At 34.9% G+C, this 24,198-nt stretch overlaps 4 protein-coding genes and 1 long non-coding RNA gene across 5 annotated transcripts; 3 read left to right on the top strand and 2 right to left on the bottom strand.

The window, feature by feature from the left end:
- Positions 1-119: 119 nt before the first annotated feature.
- Positions 120-4,182, top strand: LOC111781601 (diaminopimelate epimerase, chloroplastic). Its single transcript, XM_023662287.2, has 9 exons — positions 120-458; positions 734-901; positions 994-1,064; positions 1,315-1,372; positions 1,580-1,759; positions 2,500-2,584; positions 2,760-2,819; positions 2,918-2,991; positions 3,667-4,182. Exons 1-9 carry the CDS (start codon positions 180-182, stop codon positions 3,784-3,786), a joined length of 1,095 nt encoding a protein of 364 aa, XP_023518055.2. The 5' UTR covers positions 120-179; the 3' UTR covers positions 3,787-4,182.
- A 2,654-nt stretch (positions 4,183-6,836) lies between these two features.
- LOC111781498 (zinc finger protein ZAT11-like) lies at positions 6,837-8,083 on the top strand. Its single transcript, XM_023662130.2, has one exon. The coding sequence runs from the start codon at positions 7,003-7,005 to the stop codon at positions 7,486-7,488; it is 486 nt and encodes a 161-aa protein (XP_023517898.1). The 5' UTR covers positions 6,837-7,002; the 3' UTR covers positions 7,489-8,083.
- A 324-nt stretch (positions 8,084-8,407) lies between these two features.
- Positions 8,408-11,320, bottom strand: LOC111781497 (WAT1-related protein At2g37460). Its single transcript, XM_023662129.2, has 7 exons — positions 11,124-11,320; positions 10,956-11,018; positions 10,745-10,861; positions 10,418-10,661; positions 10,053-10,214; positions 9,746-9,897; positions 8,408-8,853 (listed from the first exon to the last, which is right to left on the bottom strand). Exons 1-7 carry the CDS (start codon positions 11,318-11,320, stop codon positions 8,694-8,696), a joined length of 1,095 nt encoding a protein of 364 aa, XP_023517897.2. The 3' UTR covers positions 8,408-8,693.
- On the top strand, positions 10,068-11,562 carry LOC147786690 (uncharacterized). Its single transcript, XR_015414496.1, has 2 exons — positions 10,068-10,193; positions 10,710-11,562. It is a non-coding gene; the product is annotated as an uncharacterized LOC147786690 (long non-coding RNA).
- Positions 11,563-18,244: 6,682 nt separating this feature from the next.
- Positions 18,245-22,609, bottom strand: LOC111782257 (ras-related protein RABE1a). Its single transcript, XM_023663096.2, has 8 exons — positions 22,374-22,609; positions 21,770-21,842; positions 21,582-21,682; positions 20,192-20,257; positions 19,847-19,944; positions 19,691-19,753; positions 19,518-19,610; positions 18,245-18,537 (listed from the first exon to the last, which is right to left on the bottom strand). Exons 1-8 carry the CDS (start codon positions 22,444-22,446, stop codon positions 18,454-18,456), a joined length of 651 nt encoding a protein of 216 aa, XP_023518864.1. The 5' UTR covers positions 22,447-22,609; the 3' UTR covers positions 18,245-18,453.
- Between the last annotated feature and the right edge of the window lie 1,589 nt (positions 22,610-24,198).

Here is a 24,198-nt window from a genome sequence, read left to right as displayed (position 1 = left end):
TACCAATATTTGGGCCGACAATTTTTAAAGCCCAAATCGAGTCTATTAAATTTTGGGCCTATCCGTTTTGTACGGCCCAACTGAATTCTCAACGACGACTACTTTTCCCCGTTGCACATCCACCACAGCCACAGCACAACACTCCGGTTTGTCTGTTGCTTTGCTTCGGCTTTACAGCCATGGCCATGGCCGCCTCCATTTCTCTTCCACTTACCTCTCCATCTCCACGCTCTCTCGCCTCAATTCCTTCTCTCCGATCGTCTTTTTGCTCCACTCTTCAACTGGATTCCATAGGAAAGATTTCTGCTCGGAGAAGAAGCCCAAGGCTCTCTGTATCCGTGACTTCCGCTGGCCTTCATGTTACGGAGAAAGCGTCGTCGTTGTCTTTTCTGGAACGGAGAGAGAGTGGCTTCCTTCACTTTGTTAAGTACCACGGTCTTGGCAATGACTTCATCTTGGTAATGATTCTCTGAGTTTACTGTTAGACATGCTTTTTTGTTTTTATCCTGAAATTGGCAGTAGATGCATGTTGTTATCCATTTTATCTGTTGGAAATCGGAAATCGGAACTTGGTATCTGCCTCCAAGTGATGTTAATCATGGAAAACGATATGGAATTTTAATAAGAAACTAATTGGCAAATTTGTTCGATTGGAAATAGTTGAATTCACTCTCGGCTAATGAATCTGCATTTGGTTCTTAATCTGATATTGATTGGAAGTGAGCTTGAATAGGTTGATAATAGGGACTCCTCAGAGCCTAGGATCACTCCGGAGCAAGCTGTGAAGTTATGTGATCGGAACTTTGGGATCGGTGCTGACGGAGTTATCTTTGCTATGCCAGGCGTTAATGGTACTGATTATACCATGAGGATATTCAATTCCGATGGTAGTGAACCGGAGGTAGTTGCGTTTTCAGAAATAATTGTCTGTTATTGTTGTGTCACTATCAATTACGTCTGAGTTTGAGCTTTTTTCCCGCTTATATCATACAGATGTGTGGTAATGGAGTAAGATGCTTTGCCAGATTTATCGCGGAGCTTGAGAATTTACAGGGAAGGCATAGGTATGGTTTTGCTATTGTTTTATCTTGCTGAATTACAACGTTGGATTGTTCTTTCAAGACACGTTTCCGGCATTAATATTTCAAAGATGAACATTTGCCTTATATTCCTGATTCGGGGCTTTGAAACCTATTTTCTTTTGAAGTTGATATACAACTAATTAAATTATGATAGCTTAGATTTTATATTCATGTTTATGTTCGTATTAGAATTTCTGATGGAGATCACAGTTTTCTGTTCATACTCTCGCAGTTTCACTGTTCATACTGGAGCTGGTCTTATTATTCCAGAACTTCAGGATGATGGACAGGTATAGTTTGATTATGTTCATTTCATTCGGATATGCTAATCTGGCTTAAGAATAGTTTGTTTTACTTGTTTGATGAAAAATGTTCTAATTACAATCAACTTCTGTTTTAATTTAGAAGGTTAGGCGCATCTTCACCATTTTTTTCATTGCGAAATGCATCTGTGCTTTTACGATTCAGTGTCGATCCTAACGGACATGTAAATTCAGGTAAAAGTAGACATGGGTGAACCAATTCTTAAAGCATCAGATGTGCCTACTCGATTGGCACCAAATGCAGATGAATCTGTTGTAAAGTCAGACATAGAAGTAGATGGAGTAACGTGGAGTGTGACCTGTGTCAGTATGGGAAACCCCCATTGTGTAACTTTTGGCAACAAAATTGACCAGGTATTTATATGGAAGTACATTTTGCGACATTCCATTCAATCTTTTAAAGTTTCTTAAAGTTTCCAAGGTGGATTACTATGACTTGCCCATTTTTTGTTTTTCTATTCTCTTACTTAAATGTAATCACCTAGCAAGTTATATCTTGTGTATGTGGTGTATGTTGAGGATTGTTGGGAGATGAGTCGAGTCCCACATCGGCTAATTAAGGGGTTGATCATAGCCTATAAGTAAGGAATACATCTCCATTTGTACGAGGCCTTTTGGGAAAAGCAAAACCATGAGAGCTTATGCTCAAAGTGGATAATATCATACTATTATGGAGATCCGTGGTTCCTAATAGTGCAGTGGATTATATATGATAGGCTACACTCTAACATTAAGTAAGAATTTTTTTTGAGAACTTTGCAGGATCCATGAGTACATAAATTGCATTTGTCATAATGTAGTTGATGGATCGAGATGTCTTCACATTGTAATGTTAACTGTTAGAGCATTTGTGAACAAAGGAATACATTTAAATGAAGAAACAATACTAAGCCATGTGGAAAACTCTGGTGATGGCTAAGCTTCCTCGACATTTAAATCTTTTTCTTTCTTCCTTTGACCTAAAATTGCTTACAGCAGTTTAAACTATGTTCTGAGGGTAATGCAAATTTGTAGACTTGAGTATAGTCGTTTTGTTGGGTACAACTTTACCGTTCATTTACTATTTGGGCTTATTCTAGCATGGTCATGAACAGAATCTGCAGGTGGATGACATAAATTTAGCTGCAATTGGTCCAAAATTTGAGCATCATGAGATGTTTCCAGCACGAACAAATACAGGTTGGTTTCTTGACAAGTTTGGATTTTCAGCTTTTTCTGGTTGAGATATAAGCAAATGTGTTTCTTTTTTTCTAACCACTTAAGCGGTCTTCCCGTCCCTTTCTATGTACTTTTATGTTCACTGAGATGCACTTTTTTACACTGCTCATACTGCTTTTCTTCATGTCCACGACAGAATTTGTGCAAGTCTTCTCCAAATCACACCTTAAAATGCGTGTTTGGGAGCGTGGGGCAGGTTCGGATTCAACATAATTTAAGACAAATTAACGTTGTAAGCATACAAATAGTGAACATAACAAAACCTGCCGGCTATACTTCTCTGTGACACTACAGGCGCGACACTTGCTTGTGGAACCGGAGCCTGTGCAGTCGTTGTTGCAGCAGTGCTTGAGGGTCGTGCTGGGCGGGTAAGCAGACCATATTTAGCTTTCAAATACAACAGCAGTAATATTATATAGTTTCATCCAAAAAAACCTCACGTAACAGTCCAAGCCCACCGCTAGTAGATATTGTCATTTTCGGATTTTCCCTTCCAGACTTCCCCTCAAGGTTTTAAAACCGTCTGCTAGAGAGAGGTTTCGACACCCTTATAAAGAGTGTTTTGTTCCCCTCTCCAACTGATGTGCGATTTCACAATCCATCCCCTTCGGGGCCCAGCGTCCTTGTTGGCACTCGTTTCTCTCTCCAATCGATATGGGACCCCCCCAATCCACCTTCTTTGGGGCTCAGCGTCCTCGCTGGCACACCGCCTGGTGTCCACACCCCTTCGGGGTTCAGCCTCCTTGTTGGCATATCCCCTGGTGTCTAGCTCTGATACCATTTGTAATATTCCCAAGCCCACCGCTAGTCAGATATTGTCTTTTTGGGGTTTCCCTTTCGGGCTTCCCGTCTAGGCTTAAAAATACATTTGCTAGGGAGAGGTTTCCACACCCTTATAAAAAGTGTTTTGTTCCCCTCTCCAACCAACGTGGAATCTCACATCACAACTTGGTTATATAGACAGAAAAAACAAAAGGTCATCAAATTTCAATCCTCTCATCCCTTTAAATTTCCTAACGTTGGATTCAAATATCTCGACGCAGAATTGCACAGTTGATCTACCTGGAGGACCATTACAGATAGAGTGGAATGAGCAAAACAACCACGTATACATGACTGGACCAGCGGAAGTAGCGTTCTATGGATCGGTTCCCCTACAATAAATATCAACTTTTGCTGGTTCTTGATGCCTATCACCGCCACAAAGTATGAGCACAAAGCAATCGTCAAATTTTGGCTCCTTCAGCTCATCTCTTGCGATGATTGATAGGTACCATTCAACCAAAGTATGCACACATTATCTGTTCATTATGAATTCTAGCCGATTGTTAGGTGGAGAGGGAAGATTAATGAAATTAGGCTCTTCTAACTTGATTGAAAGCTATATTGTTTGATTAGTCTCTTCGAATTTAACATATTCCTAGTCCACTATTTGCTCGTGTTCGAATGCAAAGAGTTCTATGGTAGCCTTAAGAATATGTCAATAACATAACAAACTATGTTCATATTGACTACTCAATTATTATGTTGATTATGTTGAGCATGGGAAGATTCGAAACTGGTTTGGCCTCTTAGTTGAGGGGTATGACAATTACCGTTGAGCTATTTTTACTTTCGTTCTAACGTAATTAGTTAAAACGTATATTTTATTGTCGTATCTTCCCTCGGCAAATAGTTGTATTGTATCTGTGTATCGTTTTAGACTGATTGTGTTTTTCAAAGATGGATCAACTAATTCCTCAGCTGAGATGAATATATAATATTTTTTATATGTTTCTTGGATGCTTCCCATCTTTGATCAGCTAGCTTTATGCAAGTCAATGCTTGAACAATTGCCACCACCCACATTCAAAAGCTCAAAAGTGATTAGAAGTGATTGAGCCTTCTCAGGTGCTTCAGTTTTGGGCCCTCTTGAGACTACATTTTGACCTGCTTTCAATAGCCATCTATTTCGTGAACTCATTAATAATTTTACAGTTCATTGAAAGCATATGAAAAATCAAAATTGTATCGATTTTTATCTTAAGCTTTTAATAGTTTAGGAAGGATAATGTAACGACCTAGATCCACCGTTAGCCGATATTGTACTCTTTGGACTTCCCTTTTAGGCTTCTCCTTAAGGCTTTAAATCTGCTAGGGGAAGGTTTCTATTGCTAGTGGTAGGTTTCTACACCCTTATAAAGGGTCTTTTATTCTACTTCCGAACTAACATTGGACATCATAATCCACCCCCTTTGGGGCCAGCATTCTCGATGACACTCGTTCCTTTATCCAATTGATGTGGGACCGCTACCAAATTCACCCTCCTTTGGAGTCCAGTGTCCTTACTGGCACACCGCCTCGTGTCTACCCCCTTTAGGGAATAACGAGAAGGCTGGCACATCGTCTGGTGTCTGGCTCTGATACCATTTGTAACAACTCAGATCCACTACTAGCAGATATTGTCCTTTTTAGACTTTCCCTTTCCAGATCCACCACTAGCATATATGGTCCTTTTTAGACTTTCCTCCTTTTTAGACTTTCCTTTTCCAGATCCACCCCTAGCCGATATTATCCTTCTTAGACTTTCCCTTCCAGATCCACCACTAGCATATATTGTCCTTTTTAGACTTTCCTCCTTTTTAGACTTTCCCTTTCCAGATCCACCACTAGCATATATTGTCCTTTTTAGACTTTCCCTTTCCAGATCCACCCCTAGTAGATATTGTCCTCTTTAGACTTTCCCTTTCCAGATCCACCCCTTAGCAGATATTATCCTCTTTAGACTTTCCCTTTCGGGCTTCCCCTCAAGGCTTTAAAACACGTATGTTAGGATTTCCACACCCTCATAAAAGGTCTTTTGTTCTCCTCCTCAACCAATGTCGGACATCACAGATAATTATTTTTTCCTTACATTATACCATGTGGTTTTCATAGCATGAAAACGATCGAGTACTCCTCGGTTGTAAGTTGGGGTTAGTCGCCTCGATTTCGGTAAATTGTATACGTTAATATGAATATTAAAATTTTAGATTACTAAGATTTGCAAATGATGATTTGGTAAAAGTAGAAAGAAATTGTTGCAACAAATTTGAATGTTGATTCTTACATAAACACATGCTTTGAAAGATCACCCCACTTGAGAAGGTGGTTCCACCTTCTTCATTAAAATAAAAATAAGATAATTGATGGAGTTTTATTAAAATAAAAAATAATCACATATTTATTATACTTCACGTGTGAATTAAAATTCTGATTATTTTATATATTCCAAAATATCATTTGGCAGTGCCTTCTGAAACTCATTCACTTAGAATAATTAATCTTTAAAAAATTAAAAAATTAAAAAATTAAACAAATTGAGGAAAATTCAGAAAGTCAAATGGATTGTACTAAACCGTTGCCATTTTCAGCTCGCCATAACTGACTCACTCATTTCTACACACATTCATTCATATTACGTCATCTTTTTAAATTATTGGATAAGGATTGTTTTCAAAACAATAACTCTTTTCAAAAACAATTTTTGTCTAGAGTCGTGAGTTCCATTTAAGGTCAACCGTTGAGGTTGGAACCATGAGCAGACTGCTGGAAAGTCGGAGGGAGGTGAGGATGACGTCAAGTCATCATGCCCCTTATTATGCCTTGGGCAACACGTGTGCTACCACGGTCGGAACAAAGGGTTGGAGTCCCAGTAAGCTCACCCCAAGATGAGTGCTCTTCTATTCCAACTTTTTCAGAGTCTCCGATAACACAATCGAGACAACGATGGGTTCTTTGCCCCCACAGAGATAAAGTAACAAAAATTTTAAGAATTTAAGAGAAAGGTCACGTCGAGATGTTTATTATCACGATAAGTGTCAAGTTGTTCACAAGGACCAACTTGATTCTCTTCCAGTCCTAAATGAGGGAATCCTAAGAGAGCCGCCCACTCCAACTACCATACATATACCATCAATATTAGATTTGACTAACGGCTAATAAACATATATAAATCTTTAAATCTTAAAAATCCAATTAAAAAAAAGTGTTTTTATATATATTTAGATTTATAATTTAGAAAATAAAGGTGGAAATATATTTATAATCTTAATTTTAAATAAATAAAAAAAGCAAATAATTTTAAAAAAATAGTGTCCTTTTTCAATCACATGATCATATAGGACATAGTCCACCTTTTCCAAGCAAATTCCAGCAGCCAAAATAATAATTAAAAAAAAAAAAAAAAACATGAACAGCTTTGACTTTTCTTTAGTCAAACCAAACCAAACCCAGCTCAGAAATTCACCCTTTAAATACTTGCATAAATTTACAAGAATTAAATCTTAAATTCGCCATTTTTAAGTTCCCAATTCAAAACAGAGCTCTAAAAATCTTCATTCTTTCAAGCTCTTATTCACATGGCGGCTAAGAGAATCCGACAAGAATTTGAAGCCTCCGACATCGCCAAATCTTTAATGCTTCTTTCTCAGACATCCAACTCCAAAATTCCCGGACAAAACGCCGCCGTTTTCCAGTGCAAAACCTGCAACCGCCTCTTCTCTTCGTTTCAGGCTCTCGGCGGCCACCGTGCCAGCCACAAACGCCCACGAACGGCGGCTGACGAGCCCAAGGATGCGGCGGAATCAAAGAAAATGCACGAGTGTGGGCTGTGCGGGCAGGTGTTCTCTACCGGGCAGGCTCTCGGCGGGCATATGCGACGCCACCGGATGACGACGACGAACGGAGGTGGGTTTTCGGTGGTTCCGGCGGTGGAGAAGATTCCGGTGCTGAACAGGTCCGGGAGTATGGGAGTTAAGTGCTTGGATCTTAATTTGACGCCATTGGAGAACGACTTGAAGCTGTTATTTGGAAAAATGGCTCCAAGAGTTGATCTTGTTCTTTGATTCTAAGTTCTTATGTTTCTAAATTGTTTGATTTTTTTTATTTATTTATAATAATTACTCCTAGATTATTTTAAATTCTTTCCTAAGAAAATTTGGGTTTCTTCTCGTTTTTGCTTTCGATCCATATTTCCCTCTCGCTCTCGCTCCGTTTTCATCCTTTCCCTCGATATCTCTTTCGTTGAAAAAAAGGTTGATATCCCATAGCTCTACTTCAGATCTAAAGAAATTTTCAACTCGGATAAAAATTTCTGAATACCGACAATGGAGGGTCGTCAGAGGAAGCGTCGAAGAAGAGAGGGCGAGGAGAGAGTTGTCGAGGCCATCGTGGGTCGGATTCGGATTTTGAATCCTGGACATGTGACTAGACAATCACGTCATTTCATAACACGGTATCTGTTTTAACCTTTTAAATTGAACATGTAAGTACTCTATATAGAATGACTTATTCAACTCGGGTTTGTGTTTATCTCAATCATCTGATTACGATCTTCCCTTTAGCAACATTCATCGTCATCTTGTCCAAAACGAATCAAACAGTGAAAATTCATCGTCAACTTTCCATAAATTACATCTTTCTTAGCAACCCACCAACAAAAAAAACCCTCTCGATCTCGCTCTAGCTCCATCTTTTCCCTCGACATCTCTTTCTTCATCAATAATCGTCATGGACAATATTAAAAAGGTAGAGATCCCACGACTCTATTTCAAATCTAAAGAAAATTTCAGCTCTGAACAAAATTTCTAGATCCCAACAATGGAAGGGTAGTTGACAACGAGAGAGGGTTATCGGAGGAAGTGTCGAGAAAGAGAGAGCAAGGAGAGGGTTGTCAAAACCATCATGGGTCAATTTCGGATTCTAAATCCTGGACATATAACTAGACAATCACATCATTTCATAACACGGTATCTGTTCTAACCCTTTAAATCAAACACGTAAACACTCCATATTGAACGACTTATTCAACACGGGTTTGTGTTTATCTCAATCATTTAATTATCGATCTTCCTTTCAACAACATTCATCGTCATCTTTCCATAAACTACAACCTTCTTAGCGACCCACTAACGAAAAAAACCCTAATGTTCTAAAACTAAACCAAAAAAAAAAAAAAAAAAAAATGAAAATTTTGAAACAATTGTTACACTTAAAAAGAAATTAAAGGATGGAAAATAGTTTATGAGCTTATTTATGCCTTTCATTTACATTATTTTGGGTCATTGTTTATATCAATTGAATTAGATGCTTCAATTTCTTGGGTTTGTTTGGTGGGCAATTTGAGGTCTTCACTTGAGCCATTTCCATCTTTGTTTTTGCCCCAAACCACAAGGTATAGCCCTACAATTATCACACCAGCTCCAAGTACCCTACAAAAAATTATACAATTTTGGGTTAATTTAACGTCATATCAACCGACCCATCACTCAAGTAATCCCTATTTTAGGTCATTAATGGCTCTTTAGACCTAACCCAATTGTTCGAGTTCTAAATTTTTTCAATCTAAACAACTCTTATTAAATAATGAACTCAACCCAACTCAACTATAAAATATTGGGTCAAGCTGGTTTAGATTATTCGGTCATTTATTGTAATAGCCCAAGACCATTACTAGCAGATATTGTCCTCTTTGTGCTTTCCCTCTCGGGCTTTTCCACAAGATTTTTAAAACGTGAAGTTTCCACACCTTTATAAGAAATAAGGAATGTTTTATTCGTCTCTCGAAGTGGGATCTCACATTTATTTATTTATTTCAAGCACTGGTTCTTCGGTTCATTCCAAACTAATTTTAGGAAACCCACGAACCAACTTAGCCTAACCCTAGCCGTATAGGTTGGATTAGGTTGATTTAATTCGACGACCCACATAGTTTTTTGAACACCTTTATCTTTAACTAAACTATACGTGAACCTTTCACTTCAACTTAGTATGAACCCTCTTCAATTTAGATCTCTAAAATGATATGTTCGGGTTCGTTGATTAAACTCAACATCCAAATTCACTCGTGAGAGCAGATATTGGTAATGGGGTCGGATTATTATAACCTAATAACATAAATTTTTTAACGTAATCGTAAATGAAACTTCAACTTAAGTATGAACACTCTTGAGTTTAGATCTCTAAAATGATATGTTCGGGTTCGTAGATTAAACCCAACATCCAAATTCACTCGTGAGAACGGATATTGGTAACGGGGTCGGATTATTTTAACCTAATAACATAAATTTTTTAACGTAATCGTAAATGAATGATTGAAATTACCTTCCGAAGTAAAGACGCTCGCCGAGAATGAACGAACTCATAATGGCGACAATGACCATGCTCAATGGGCTAAAGGCAGTCACAAAGACAGGTCCTTTGTCTTTCATCACTATTCCTTGAATGTAATAAGCAAGTCCCGAACAGAATATTCCCTACAAAATTCCAATTTTTTTTTTTTTTTTTTTTAAATGAAATTAATTAAAATAAATAATTAAAATGAAATTAATTAAAATTAATAATTAAAATAAATAATTAAAATGAAATTAATTAAAATGAAAAATAATAATATTTGAGCTTAGTTTCTTACACTATAAACAGCGGCGAGCAGTTTAGTTCCCCAAGTAATGCTCCAAACGGCGGCATTTCCTCTTTCCATCACCAGCGCCAATACAGTGCCCTCCGCAGTGCCCAACAGGCAGATCCAAGCCGTGAGAGAAAGCTCAGCGGGGTAAGCTTTCAAAGTGATTGCCTGTAGAAATCTCAAATCATTGATCGATGTTTTTGGTTTTGTTTTATTGATGAAGAATCATGAATTTTTCTTTTCCTCGAAAGCGGTAGAAAAAGGTCTATTCTATCGCTGTTCTTTTTGTTAATCGTCACATGCTATTAAGCTGCGTGATATAAAGTTCGTGTAATTTGGGAAAAGGGGATTTATGAATTTGGAAAGGGCACCTGAAGAATCATGAAGCAGGCCCAGCTGAAACAGCCAATTGTGATCATAATTGAGCCTTTGATTGTGTGTTGAAGGCTGATATCACCTCTTTGTTGTTGTTGATGATCTGCTCTTTCGTTTACCCAAAATAGCTCTAAAATTGGACCCTTAATCAGTGTCATTATCATGGCTCCTCCTACTGTTGCTATGGTTCCCACTATCTTCGCTTGGCTTCTGATGCTTTTGATTTTAACCTTCTCAAGCCTGTAAAAGTATGTGGTTGATTTTTAGGAACTTGATTTCATGTTTTAGAGAGGGAACCAAAAATGGATGTGTTTATTGAATACCTGAGGATCCAAGCCATTACAAAGGTTATGGCAGGAAGAATATTGCACATGGCAGCTGCAAAAGTTGCTGTTGTGTACTTCATACCCAAGAAATATAAGTTCTGATCAATCACAGGCCTGCCAAAAAGGGGAAGATGTAAAAAATGTATTGTTCTTGGAGAGATTTTCAAGGAGAAATAGACCATTTTGGCAAAAGTGTTGGGGGTAGTACTCTAGCAAGCTGAGGACTATTAGCTTGGCAAAGACTGGAATTGTCATCTTTGGTCTGACCTTCCTGTGAAAAGAAAAACCTCAAATATTAAGGGTCACTTCATGCATGCATGTAAACTGTTTGATAAAATGTCAATGAAGGAATCTGAGTGGAAGAGAGGGGAAGTACTTGTCAAAAATCAATGCAAAAGGAGCTATAACAATTGTGGCAACTGCATGGCGATAAACAACAAGAACATAGTTGCTCATTCCTTGGTTGAGAGCTGCTTTAGACAGAATGTCCATTCCTGCGAGCCCAAACTGCAAGAACACCACAGACAGGAAAGGTTTGGCTGAGGCACACCATCGGCTTACTTGGATATTCATCCTTCTTCTAAAGGATGCTGAAGCTGCGAGAGAACAGGTGTGTTGGTACAATTCTTTAATGCCTCATATTGGTTCTGCTTTTATAGGAAGTAAAATGCATAAAGCATGACACCTCTTTTTTCTGAAAACTTTCAAGCTCATGGGAATCTATTAGGTATAAGAACATGATTATAATTGTAAACCCACTTCATCAATGCATGTTTAAGGGAAAAGAATAATGAGATTAAGAAACTAATGCTTAATTTGATAGTGCTTTCGATTATTCATTTATCTTTCTGTCATTGAGTGATTGATCTCATGCCGAATCACTCTCCTTGCTATGTAGCAAATGGGCTGGCCCCATAGTGGATAAAGCACCCACTTGCTAGAATTAATGTATGCACCAATTCAAATCAAATATTGCTTAGAATTTGATTTGTTTAATATTATGGTAAGAAACCGAGCTTTCATACAAAAATAAACTTTGTTTAGTGCTCTGTGCTTTCTGTGTGTGCTTTATACACAAACACACACACACATATACATAAAAAATTCTTTCCCCGAAGCATTTTTTCGCAACAAAGTGGAATAAGAACGAATTGAATTTTTCTTTTTAAGACTAATTTATTTTATTTTATTCAATTTTGAAAATGATTGTGTTTGCAACAAAATCATTCATCTAAATCAATGCACACAGCTGAATCTTGGTGCAGATTACTCTTTCAAGAATTTTTCTATGTCCTTCACATGTGTGAACTAAGTTTCCAGTTTTTTCAACCCATGCCAAGAAATAAACTTCCACCAGTATTCCTGTTTAGGGAAAACTCATAAAGTTTTCTTTTTGTTAAATTATACCATAAATGTTTGAATCTAATTGAATTATGCCTAATAGGACCATAAACTTAAAAAATATCGAATAAGTCAATGACATACAAAACAAACATAGAATAGAAAGTCCAACAACTTATTCGACACTAAATGATTGATCAAGGTGTTGGAGTCCTACTCTTGTATGGTCATGACTAACCCCACTCTCACTAATGCTCTAGTAGCTTTTGCTCATACTAAGACCAGCTCTGAGTGACCACAAGGACTAAAATATTAAGCTTTCCAAGTCTTGAAGGGTATCCTTAAACATCCCAACCTTATATCAGTTGAGCTTCCTCTTAAGGGTCTTTCTTTCTAGATAATTGGGAATAAACTTATCAACCATGATTAAAATTAGCACCTTTGATTTGTAGCTATATCAATGAGCTATTCCCAAGAAGCTGTGTTTATGCATGAACTTATATCTGATTTAACTATAGCTGCAGATATGAATTAAAGATTGAAATATGAAAGTAAATCATTTGGTGATCAAGTGGAATAAATATCTATGAGATATTTCTAACTAGAATATCTGTTAGGCCTTTTCTTTTCCTTCTCCTTCTCCTTCTCCTTCCCAATGCATTACTTGTTGGTATATAAAGCGATTAGATTTCACTACAATAGCCTATTGGTTTGCTTCAAAGTTTTCTCTTTCTTTCTTTATGAGATTGAAGCATTGTCTGTGGTACACTTTTTACGTTATTACCATTTCCTGCATGGGCTTTTTATTAGTAACATCATCTATCTCGTTTTCGCACCAGAGTTATTCGAATGGTGGAGGATAAGCTTTGAATACCCCACTTTGTGAAAAGCACGTTTCTTCCCCTTTTGAAATACAGAACTGCCAGCTTTGATTACAGGTTTATTTGATGTTGAATGGGAGTTCTTAGTGCCCAATGGTTTTTTATTTTAGATCTTTGTTTGCACACAATCTGTTGATTATATATAAAACTTTGTATCGTTTAGACACGAGTCCCATCAAGGAGAAACAGGTCTGAGTGTCTTTTTCATCACAATTTTGGCCAGAAACATGCCGAAGTGCAGTGTGTTTTTCTTGCACTCAAGACAACGTCCTTTTGATAAAGTAGTGTTGTTGGCAATAAAGGTTTTTGACCACAACTTTTGAATTACTTTCTCTTCGCTGAGGATACGTTTGCAATGGTTAAGGAAAAGAAAACCTTCCATCTTTTTTACTTTTTTTTTTTTTTTTCCTTTGCTCAGTTTTGATTTGGGGATTGGGGAAAATGCCAATTCTTTGGTCAATCCACCCCTTCCCCCTCCATTATTTCACCTTTATAGCTTTCTTTGATTTTGCTTTAATAATTCATGAGGCACTGACTAAGACGATTGATCTTAGCAAAGTAAATGGCTTGATATCATAAGGTCCAGACTTAAAAAAGACCCTTAAGATCAACCAATGTCCCTTAGTTTTTAAAGTTCTTGAGATGTATTCTCACGACCCTAAAAAGAATCTCACAAGGATCGTTTGGTTTAAGGTTTTGTTTATAATGTCTGGAAATAAGAAGTTTTAGAACTAGATGTCTGTGTGTTCAGGGGCATTTGGTTTAAAGTTTTATTTATGATGTCTAGGAATAAGAAGTCGTAAAATTAGATGTCATCTCACACCTCCCAAGATACACACATATATTTCAATTTATTATCATTTATTCTCTATTTCTTCTTCGAACTCCTTTGTGAACCATTTGGAATCTCCAAAAGTTACGTTCAAATGAAACCATGAACCAAACATTTCTTACAACTCCTCTGGTGAACTTTTGACTGTTAAATATTGTAAAGCGGTAATCATCATGTTTGGTTCCGTTCTATAAACATAGAAAGATCTTGGAATTTGAGAATGTAGCTGCTACTAAACTCTTTTGATACATGGATAAACTACTAGTTTCGAATCTTTTCTTACCTTCAATAGTATTCAAGTGTCAATCACATTGTCTAAGCTTTCTCGAATATTTTTCGAGGGTTAAAGCTTCAAATCAATTACCACGGAAAAAACTAAGTAACTGATTGAAAGTGTTGAGTCAATAAAAACTTGAGAAATCTCACTTTGCTGGTTTGTTTGATTGTGCTTTTGTGTTGGATCAACCACTACTTGTTACACAGATCCAATACCTTCATCTTTTATATATATATATATATATATATATATATATATATATATATAATCTATCTGTGTAGGAATCCATATCCAATCTGGAATCCATTAGAATCAAATACTTTTATAGATAATGGGGTCTTTTTTGGGTTCATGGACCCATCCGTAGGAAATGTAAATCTGATATGTTTTGCTCTATGATTTAACCTCTTACTCATGTCAGACACCATTTTCTCTCTCTAAATCAAGAGAGATAGTAGTGGATAAGTTAATGGTTTTTAGTGAGCTTCAAATTCTATTACATATGCCATTCTCTCTCTCTTTCTCTGTATATCTATCTTGTTAATGGCTGTATTTTCTCTCTCTAGAAAGAGTTGCAGGCTTTGGTTGGTGGAAGATGAGAATGAAATTCAGATCCCACAATTATGTGGAAGAGTTGGATAATAGTTTGATTCTTTGGAGTAATTCTTGTACTTCTCAGGTTATTCCGTAAATAGAATATAATTCTGATCAATCTATGACATTTCTTACATATATATATCTATATATGTATGTATGTATATATATATATATATAGATATAGATATATATATGTATGTATGTATATTCCTGTGGCTTCTATATCTTTAATTATTTGGGTTACTTCTGCAATTCTGGGTTGAAAGTCATTTTCATCCTTAAATTCTATAATTTGAAATCTATACCTTGTGGGAATGAATTGACTGTTGTATGGTTGTTGTATGGTTGATTGACGATTACTAGGGATTCTGACTTCATACAGGTAAGTTGTAGCCTACAATCTGAATTGAGGACGGGTTTTTGGAGTTAGCTCACCTTTGCGTAATCACGGCCCTTTGTCCAGACCATTGTAGCACGTGTGTTGCCAAGAATAAGGGGCATGATGACTTGACATCATCCTCACCTTCTTCCAGTTTATCACTTGTAGTCTTCTATTGATTGGTATTTTAACTTAGAATTTTTTATTAAAAAAATTAATTAGCATTAAGAAAAAAATAGTTAGAATTTTTTATTAAAAAAATTAATTAGCATTAAGAAAAAAATAGTTATTTACTTGTGAGTAATCAACTTCAATCCAATGAGACAAAGTTTAAAAGTATAAATTAACCAACTTTATTATCAATCTTTTAATTAAAAAATAGACAATTTCTTTCAAATTAAATTTATAAAGAATTATTTGGCTTAATAAAAACCCAATAAATACTAACCACAATAAAAATGCAATAAATTCCCATAAGTATAATCCTGTCACACAGAATAAACACCAAAAGCAGCCACTTTTCTCCCTCTTTACTTTATAAAACTTTAATTAACATTCAAATCTGTTAATTTAAAAATGTCAAAAAAAGTGCTTTTATAATTAACTATTGACTTAATTACAATTAAATTTTAAAAGTCTTCTTTATTTTATTTTATTTTATTTATTTATTCTTTTTCTTTCCATTTCCTATTCATCATACTAGCTAAAGGCGTTCAATTATGAACTTTTATTATAATTAGATATTTTTTAGGCTGAAAATTAAAAAGATTTAAAACACTCCACTTTAAAATTTTCTTAATTTTGAATGAGTACGGGTGTCCATTCAACCTTTTAAAGTTTGGACTTGCCCTATTCAATCATATTTGGATCTGACTCTTTGATACGCTCCAATAAAGTATAACTTTTTATATATTATATTCTTTATATGAAAAAAAAGTAAACTATGACTCAGTAAAAAAAAAAAAAAAAAAGAAGGAAATATGACCAAGTACAATTGTACACTACAAAAAAAAATTGGACATTTCGCTAAGACAAATTTGTAACGATCAAGTATGATCGCACACTACTTTCACACAATGCGCACAATCAGGCTCCGTGTGATTGTTGTATACAATGATAGGCCACAATTGTAGTGAAAAATACAATTGCACGATTGTATTATGCAATTGTGCAAGTCATACAATCGTATATCTTCCTTGATATAAAGTTACTTTGGTGAAATGATGGATTACTTTTTTTTTTATATTTTTTTTCCACGCGGGAAGTAAAAGTAATCTATTTAAATTCAGAGAAGTCCTAACTTTAGTTCAATTGGCTAAATTAAATTTCTTTTCGTATAACTTTTCTAGATCTATAAGTTAGAAGATAGTTTGTCCAACCCTTTGACATAAAAATATTTGCTAAGTAAGTGTAGACAAACGAAAATGAAGATGTTTATGATGGATAATCAATACTCAATGCATGGTGAGATGAGCTCGAAAATGGAAACGAAAAAGAACATAGAAAATAGATGAAGAAAATAGAGATAGAGAGGAAATAATTTTAGGCATTTGATGTATATTTTAGCTCACAATCACAAACAAAATATTCCATTTGGCACTCTCTCTCACACACACTAAATTTAATTTGTTGTTCTATTTTATTTTAATCCAAACGATTTTTGTTTTTTTTTTTTTTTTGTTTTTTTTTTTTTAATTTCAACGTGATTTTTTACAGCAGTTTTGTAAAATCAAAATATATAAATCCCTAGAATAAATAAAATAATGTTATTTATATCATATAAAATTTAAATTAATTTTCTTACAAAAATTTAGACATTAATATTACACTATGCACTATTGATATTGCAATTATTTTCAAAGTTACCGCAATCTCAAACTACGTCTTAGTCCATTTAAAGCTCTAACACAAGCCAAGGGTACCGCATATTCGCTGAGAATGGTTGTCATATGACCCGAGTCGAGACAGTTTTGATAAAACAAAGACATCCTAACATGCACATGCTAAGATATCTTGGTCGAGACATAATCTAATAGTGACATGTTCAAAAGTGTTCCTATTACTCCTTTTTAAAAAGAGATTCATATTCCAAAAGAGATTCATATTCAAGGAATAAAGAAAAAGATAGCAAATGTGTCAAAAAGTTCTATTAAAAATCTCAACATCGTACATCCCGACTTCACATTAGAGGTATTCCTAGTTAGAAACGTCGATTCAAATTTATTATAATAAAACTATAATTTTAGTCCTCACTGTCAATACTAATAAAGTTTTGATTCTATTGTCTCGTTGAAATTTAATTACAAGTTGAATAATGATCAACAAGAGCAAAAATCAATACATTTACAAACATATAAGAGCTAAAATGAAACAAAAGTACCACAAAGACATCAGAAACAGCAAAAGAGTATGCAAACTAAGTCATTAAAATAGCCTAAGTATGATTACTAGTTCAATCAAATTACTTCGGCTGGTTAAATAAATTACAAACCAGTGATTTCCTATTACAAAGTATAGTGATATGAAATTTCTGAACAGTTTTCCTGTACTTAATAAGTTCATGATATGTAATTACCAAATGATAATGTTTTAGGGATTCAGCAATCCATTATGAAGATGGCATTGATCCGATCCTTAAACGAATAAGAACAAAGCAATTTATATAAACAACAAAACATCATGATTGATTTGTGCATATGGGAAGAACTTAACCGGGTCCAGACAATTTATGCAGTGATTCCAGGCTATTCCAAAATGAGAAAGTGGGGGTGGGGTCAAGGGAAAACATGGATGTTATGCAATTGCAAGCAAGGGAAGGAAATTTTCTATGGAATTAGAAGAGATGGGACTTTAAATGGCACCTGGTGTGGTGATGTGGACCACTTCCATTTGCCGGCAATCATATGAGCTCGCTCATTTTATCCCATTTAGGCAAAGCTGCGAAAACAAACTTAAGCACAAGTATTGAACAAGGTTGCTAAAACATATCAATATCTGAACAAGAGAGAGAGGACAATCAAAGCAGCAGCTCATATTTAGTTCGGGCTTACTCGAGGTGTGTTTCTCACCAAGTGATCCAACAGATAATCACACCATAAAGAACGCCTTTCATTTCAATTTCCAAATATGGCAGCTATTTCTTTTCCACGCTGGGTCAAATAAGTTTCAATGAAGAACGAGGTAAAGAGTGTTTGTAAAAAATCAACTAATATATAATTAATTTCTCAAATAAGGATATCTGTCTGTTGTCATTCACACTCAGATTAGCACTAGTTGGGAAAAAAAATGATAATGAGAACTGATACAGGCAGCAGTGATATAGTTGTAACAGGACCGATCGATAGTTTCCACAAATGGTTCCTTAAGAGTGTACCGTAAGATCCCATCAACGCATCTTGCTTAAGAACCACAGCATGTCGATTTTTGAGCAGCTTGTGCAGCCCCTGCCCCCTGATCTGCTTGATTAATCTTGATTGTCTGAGGCTGCAACATCCAGAAGTAGAACTTAAATGTACTGTGCAAACTTACGTAATCATAAGGCACAACAAACTCATAAAAGTATCAGATGAAAGCAAAGTAATAACAATTTGTTAAAATATAAGAAAAATTGGCGGTTTCCAAGACAAATGAAACTCGATATCATAAGAAAGCTAAGTAAAAAAATGCAACTAGCGTGATACCTTTTTTATGTGGAAAACAATAATTAAACTAGTAGGATACTTTAGATTTTACATAAAAGTAGGTGTTGAATATCTCAATTACTTTTTCATTAGGCAAAAGATGTGAGATCCCACACGTCGGTGGGAGAGGGAAATGAAGCATTCCTTAATAAGGATGTGAAAACCTCTCCCTAACAGACGCATTTTAAAACCGTGAGGTTGACGGCGATACGTAATGGGCAAAAGCGGACAGTATCTGCTAGCGGTGGGCTTCGGCTATCACAAATGATATCAGAGAGACACCGAGCAGTGTGCTAGCAAGGACGTTGGGCCCCCATGGGGGGTGAATTGTAAGATATCACATCGGTTGGAGAGGAAACGAACCATTCCTTATAAGGGTGTAAAAGACCTCTTCCTAACAGACGTATTTAAAATCGTGAGACTGACCGCGATATGTAACGGGCAATATCTGCTAGCAGGGGCTATTACAATATATATATATATTTAGATTAGGCGACTACAATCATCTCCAAGTACTTTTAGATGAACAAGTTTCTTGTAATTTTTTCTCATTTAAGTTGAGGACTCTCCGTACACCTCCTCCAAAACCTTTTTTTGGATAGGAACCTCCTGGAAAGCTTTAAGCAACTTTTTTTCCACATTATTATGAATTTGTAATTAAAAAATTAAAAAAAATAATCAACAAACACTGTTGAACAATAATTTTAACTTCTTTTAAGCAAAAGGATTGGTAAAGAAGTATACTTGAGAATTGAGCCGACCTAGTAATTTAAATGACCATACCTCGGATTTTGAATCAGTATCAGCGAGTCTTTGTTTAATGTCCCTAGCTATTGAGAAGAAAACTTCTTCCACATTTAAGTTTGTCTTGGCACTCTGTAAAACATAAGATCTTTAGAATAGAATGTCCACAAGATATTATATAATAATTTTCCAAGCTAACAAGTGTAACATACTGTCTCAAAGAACTTGATGCCATATTCATCTGCAAGAGCTTGACCCTTTGAGGTGGGGACAGCCTGAAAGAATATTCTTGTCAAAAACATGTCAACTGACATGGAAAACACAGGCAGGAAGACAGAGAGAGAGAGAGAGAGAGAGAGAAGGCATACCCTTTTGCTCTCATCCATGTCAGCCTTGTTACCCACCAGTATTTTGTTAACATTGTCAGAAGCATGTTGTTCAATGTTACGAATCCAGTTTCTAATGTCTGCAGAAAGAAATCAGCTTAGTTCATAAAGCTTGGAGAAGCTTAGAAGATTCATCGTCTACAGAAGTTTTATCTCCAAAATATAACTCCAATACAAATACATACAGTGGCACTGAGAAAAGCATTTCGATCTTTTCAAATATCATGGTGAAGGCCAAAGGGATACAGGGAATCAGAGACTCGCAAAGAGATAGTCACTAAACCACAATAACATCTGAAGCTAAAAAAAGTAAGGAAAGAATATTACTGTTAAAGGAGGACTCATCCGTTACATCGTACACAAGCAAAATACCCATGGCTCCACGATAATAAGCTGCAGAGGATCAAGAAGTGAAGAAATAGTTAAACTTGGGGAAGAATCCAAAAATTGACCATACATTGTATGGATGGATTAATCTTAAACCAAAAGTTGCAAAAATGTAGCAACCAAGTCGTATCACTATAAATCTAAAAGTGGAAGCTCATAAAATGCACAAAATCATCACCGCAAAGTTAAATCCTTGAACTTATAATTATAGCAACTATGTTCCCTCAAGTTTATAGTCAAGAAAATTTTAAAACTTAAATATTAATTATGTAAATATTATTTTAAATTTTAGAACTAAAATATCATTGATAATTGGACAACAAGCTAAATCATATATAATGTGCAATATATACTTCAAAATAATTGTTAGTTTTACCACAACAAAAAGAAAATTGTAACAATAAAATATAGTTGATTAAGTAATTAACCAAGGTCCTATTCATTTTTTGGGTTGGCTCTAGCAGAGAGTATGGTTTACAGAATTGGCATCAATCATCAAAGAATGGCCAATAGAGATAAAGTAGGGCAGCCGTCCCACCACGCTCATATTGAGCAGACTTCTCAACCGCTCAAATGAAGAAAAATAATTGTACTTGAACCATTGAACTGGACTCTTACATGGACTAAGAAGCCTGCTTGAGATAAGGCAATGGTTACATTATGCGATTTCAGTAAAAAATATTGGACCAAGGCAAGACACATGCTATCAATGTTAAAGTTGAGGTGACACCAATATAACAATCTATAATTCAGTGGTGGTTTTGCAGTTTTCTCTTAAACTTTAAAATGCAAGTGTTCATCTACTATTTCGATGAAAATATAAATCAAATATTCATTTAACTTTTTTCTTCTTCTTCTTCTTTTTTTTTTTTTTTTTTTTTTTTTTTGTGGGTAAGAAATCAAACTTTCATTGAGAAAAATGAAAGAATATTTAAGGTCATGTGACAGTGGGATACTGAAAACTTAAATTTGATAGACAACAAGGAGGCAAGGTCTCAACATGCAACTAATTAAAATACCTAATAAGGATCCAGATTCAAGGGGGGTTTTCCCAAAGAATTCAATTGGAGTGGGAACTTGAACCCTAAACCTATAAGGGAGGTTTCTAATAACTCGACCAATTGAGCTACATAGTAGGTACAACAACAATAGATTTATTAAGCTTGATCATAAACTTAGATATACCAAACACTGACGAAAGATATTGAGATCTTTTATTCCAACCTAAGACAATTTCTAAAGAAAATATACGCATTCCTAGGTCACTACCCCAACAATATCACAACAACAGCACAAGATAATGAATTTAGCTTTCAGTTCTGACACTAACCAGTTGTAATTGTTCTAAATCGCTCCTGTCCAGCAGTATCCCAAATTTGCAACTTGATCCTTTTTCCATCCAGCTCTATGGTCCTTATCTTAAAATCAATGCTGTCGAAGAACGTTCAGCCTACTCAAATCAAGAACAATGTGGGAAAACCACGTACAAATAAAAGTTGTAGTTCAACAATCACCTACCCAATGGTTGTGATGAAACTTGTAGTAAATGAACCATCCGAGAAACGCAAAAGAAGGCAACTCTTCCCCACACCTACAAAGTTTATATAAGACATAACATGAAGAAAGACTCCATTCCAGACTTAAACATCAAAACTCGACACACATGGCGCTCTCAAAAAGAAATGGAAGCACGATGCAGATTCAAAAATATTAAAGCAGCATCATCACCGACCACCTTACATTATCAAACAAATTACAACATATTCTACATGTAATCTCACAGTAGCTATCTTATACAGAGCCAAGGTCCCTAACGAAGCCATAGAAAAATCCAGCAAAATACGAAGTCAACAAGAAATAAATTCCACGCATTCCAAGAAATGGCAGGCTCAACCAAGTTCTAATGCGCAGATTCCACCCTACATCTAAAAATCTAATCACAATGGAAATGTATTAAAAAAAACATAAATAACACAAATTGCAAGCCAAACTCGCAAAAACTAGCTCGAGGTATGATTAGGAACAACGAAATCAGGAAGATCAAATAGGAAATCGAAAAAAAAATGAAGAAAACGGAGAAAGAAATGGATTGATGAGGTGAAAGAGTGAAGAATTCACATACCACTATCACCGATCAGGAGGAGCTTTATGAGATAATCATAATCGGCTCGGGCCCTTGCAGGAGGAGCAGCCATCGATGGAAACAAAATCGGAAAAGGAGACTAGAAAACAAACCCTAGAGAGAAATAGTAGAACAACAAAAGTGAAAGATCACAAACCAGGAAACAAATCTAAGAACAGAAACCAAACAGAAAATTGATTTCGTTTTGTTTATATAATTTTTCCTTTTTTTGAAATTAAAATTACCGGATCGAAGGAGAATGGATGAATTTAAGATCTGAGAAAAAAAAATAATAATAATAAGAGAGAGAGAGAGTAGAGAGAGAGAGGAGGGAAATCGTCGCGTGTAACGCCAGCGCTGGACGGCCGTTGAAAATTTAGACCCGGTAAGGGTTTCTATGCGGACGGGTACATGTATTGTACGGTGAATCACGTTTTTCGACCGTTGGATTTGATTAATTTAACATCTCGGTTGATCCAACGGATGTTCGTGAGAAAACGTTAGAAAGGAATTTTAGACACGACGTCGTTTTCAAGTAGTTTCAACTTCAAATGTGAAAACTTTCATCACCATTGAGGATAACTTTTCTTTCTTTATTTATTGTTTAATTTCTTTTTAAAATAGTTTAATTTTATTCCATGATTCTTAAAATTTTAAAAATCTAATAAATTTTAGATAATATTTAAATTTTTAAAATTTAATTAATCTACCGAATATAAATATGAACAATAATTTCAATTTTGTTATCACATTAAGTGTATTTTAAAAAATTAAAAAAATAAATTCAAAAGCTACAAAAATTTAAAATTTGAGAAATTACGTTTATAATTTAATCAGCCGATGTGTTTATATTATTTGAAAATATTATTATTATTTTATATAAATAAATTACAATTTTATATGATTCTCACAAGTATTTCCTATAAATAAATAATTTTAAATATATATTTTACAATTAAATTTTTTTGTTCGATTTATTTAATCGTCTAAAATAAAATTATGTTTATCTCAAAATCTACTAAAATGAAAAAATGAAAAAGCATTCATATCAATGAAAATAAATGATATTATCTAAAAATAATATTAAATATTAAAATTATTATTATTATTATTCATAATATTAAATATTAAATATTCATAACCATGTTAAATTTGAAAATAATAATTATTATTATTTTAAATTAGGATTAAATAATTTAAATAAAAAAATATTTAATCGTGTGAAAATAGGATATTTAGAAACAAATTGTCATAATTAGCTTGATAACCATCTTTAAAATATTACTAAATTTTAATTTATATTGTGTTTAATTGGATGTAATTGAATATTTATTGATTTTTATTATTTTTTTCTTCCAATACTAATTATGCATAGAGAGAGTAAAGTAAGCAAAAAAAAATATATTATTTATTTATTTGAAATAAAATTATAAAATTTTACTTTTTTTCAATTAATTATTAATTAAAATTAATTTTATTAATCCGTTTGTCCTCGTTTCTGGGAAACAACCACGTTGTATACTTGTATGAGCAGAATAATAGTTTATGCCTAATAAATCACGGTCGCCGGTCAAAGTTACGGTCACCGGCGCTGAAGTTGACAGTGTCCAACCGCATTTGACGCGGATTCGAACCATTCCCATAACGCCGGCGTCGTGCCTTTTCAACATTACTCTATTTTCAAACTTACGCATCCATTACCCGGTCATCGTCTTCTGGAAGCTTCCACCAAAATGACACGATTTGGTAAGTTTTTTAATTAATCTTTTTTTTTATTAGTACATTTCCGTACTTTTTATTAAAATGACGATTTAGCTTTAAAATG

The sequence above is a fragment of the Cucurbita pepo genome, chromosome 19, assembly GCF_057944985.1.
Source record: "Cucurbita pepo subsp. pepo isolate OVF chromosome 19, ASM5794498v1, whole genome shotgun sequence".
In the NCBI taxonomy this organism is placed as follows: domain Eukaryota; kingdom Viridiplantae; phylum Streptophyta; class Magnoliopsida; order Cucurbitales; family Cucurbitaceae; genus Cucurbita; species Cucurbita pepo.
Note: the sequence above shows the minus strand (reverse complement) of the source record. Positions and strands in the feature narration are given on the sequence as shown.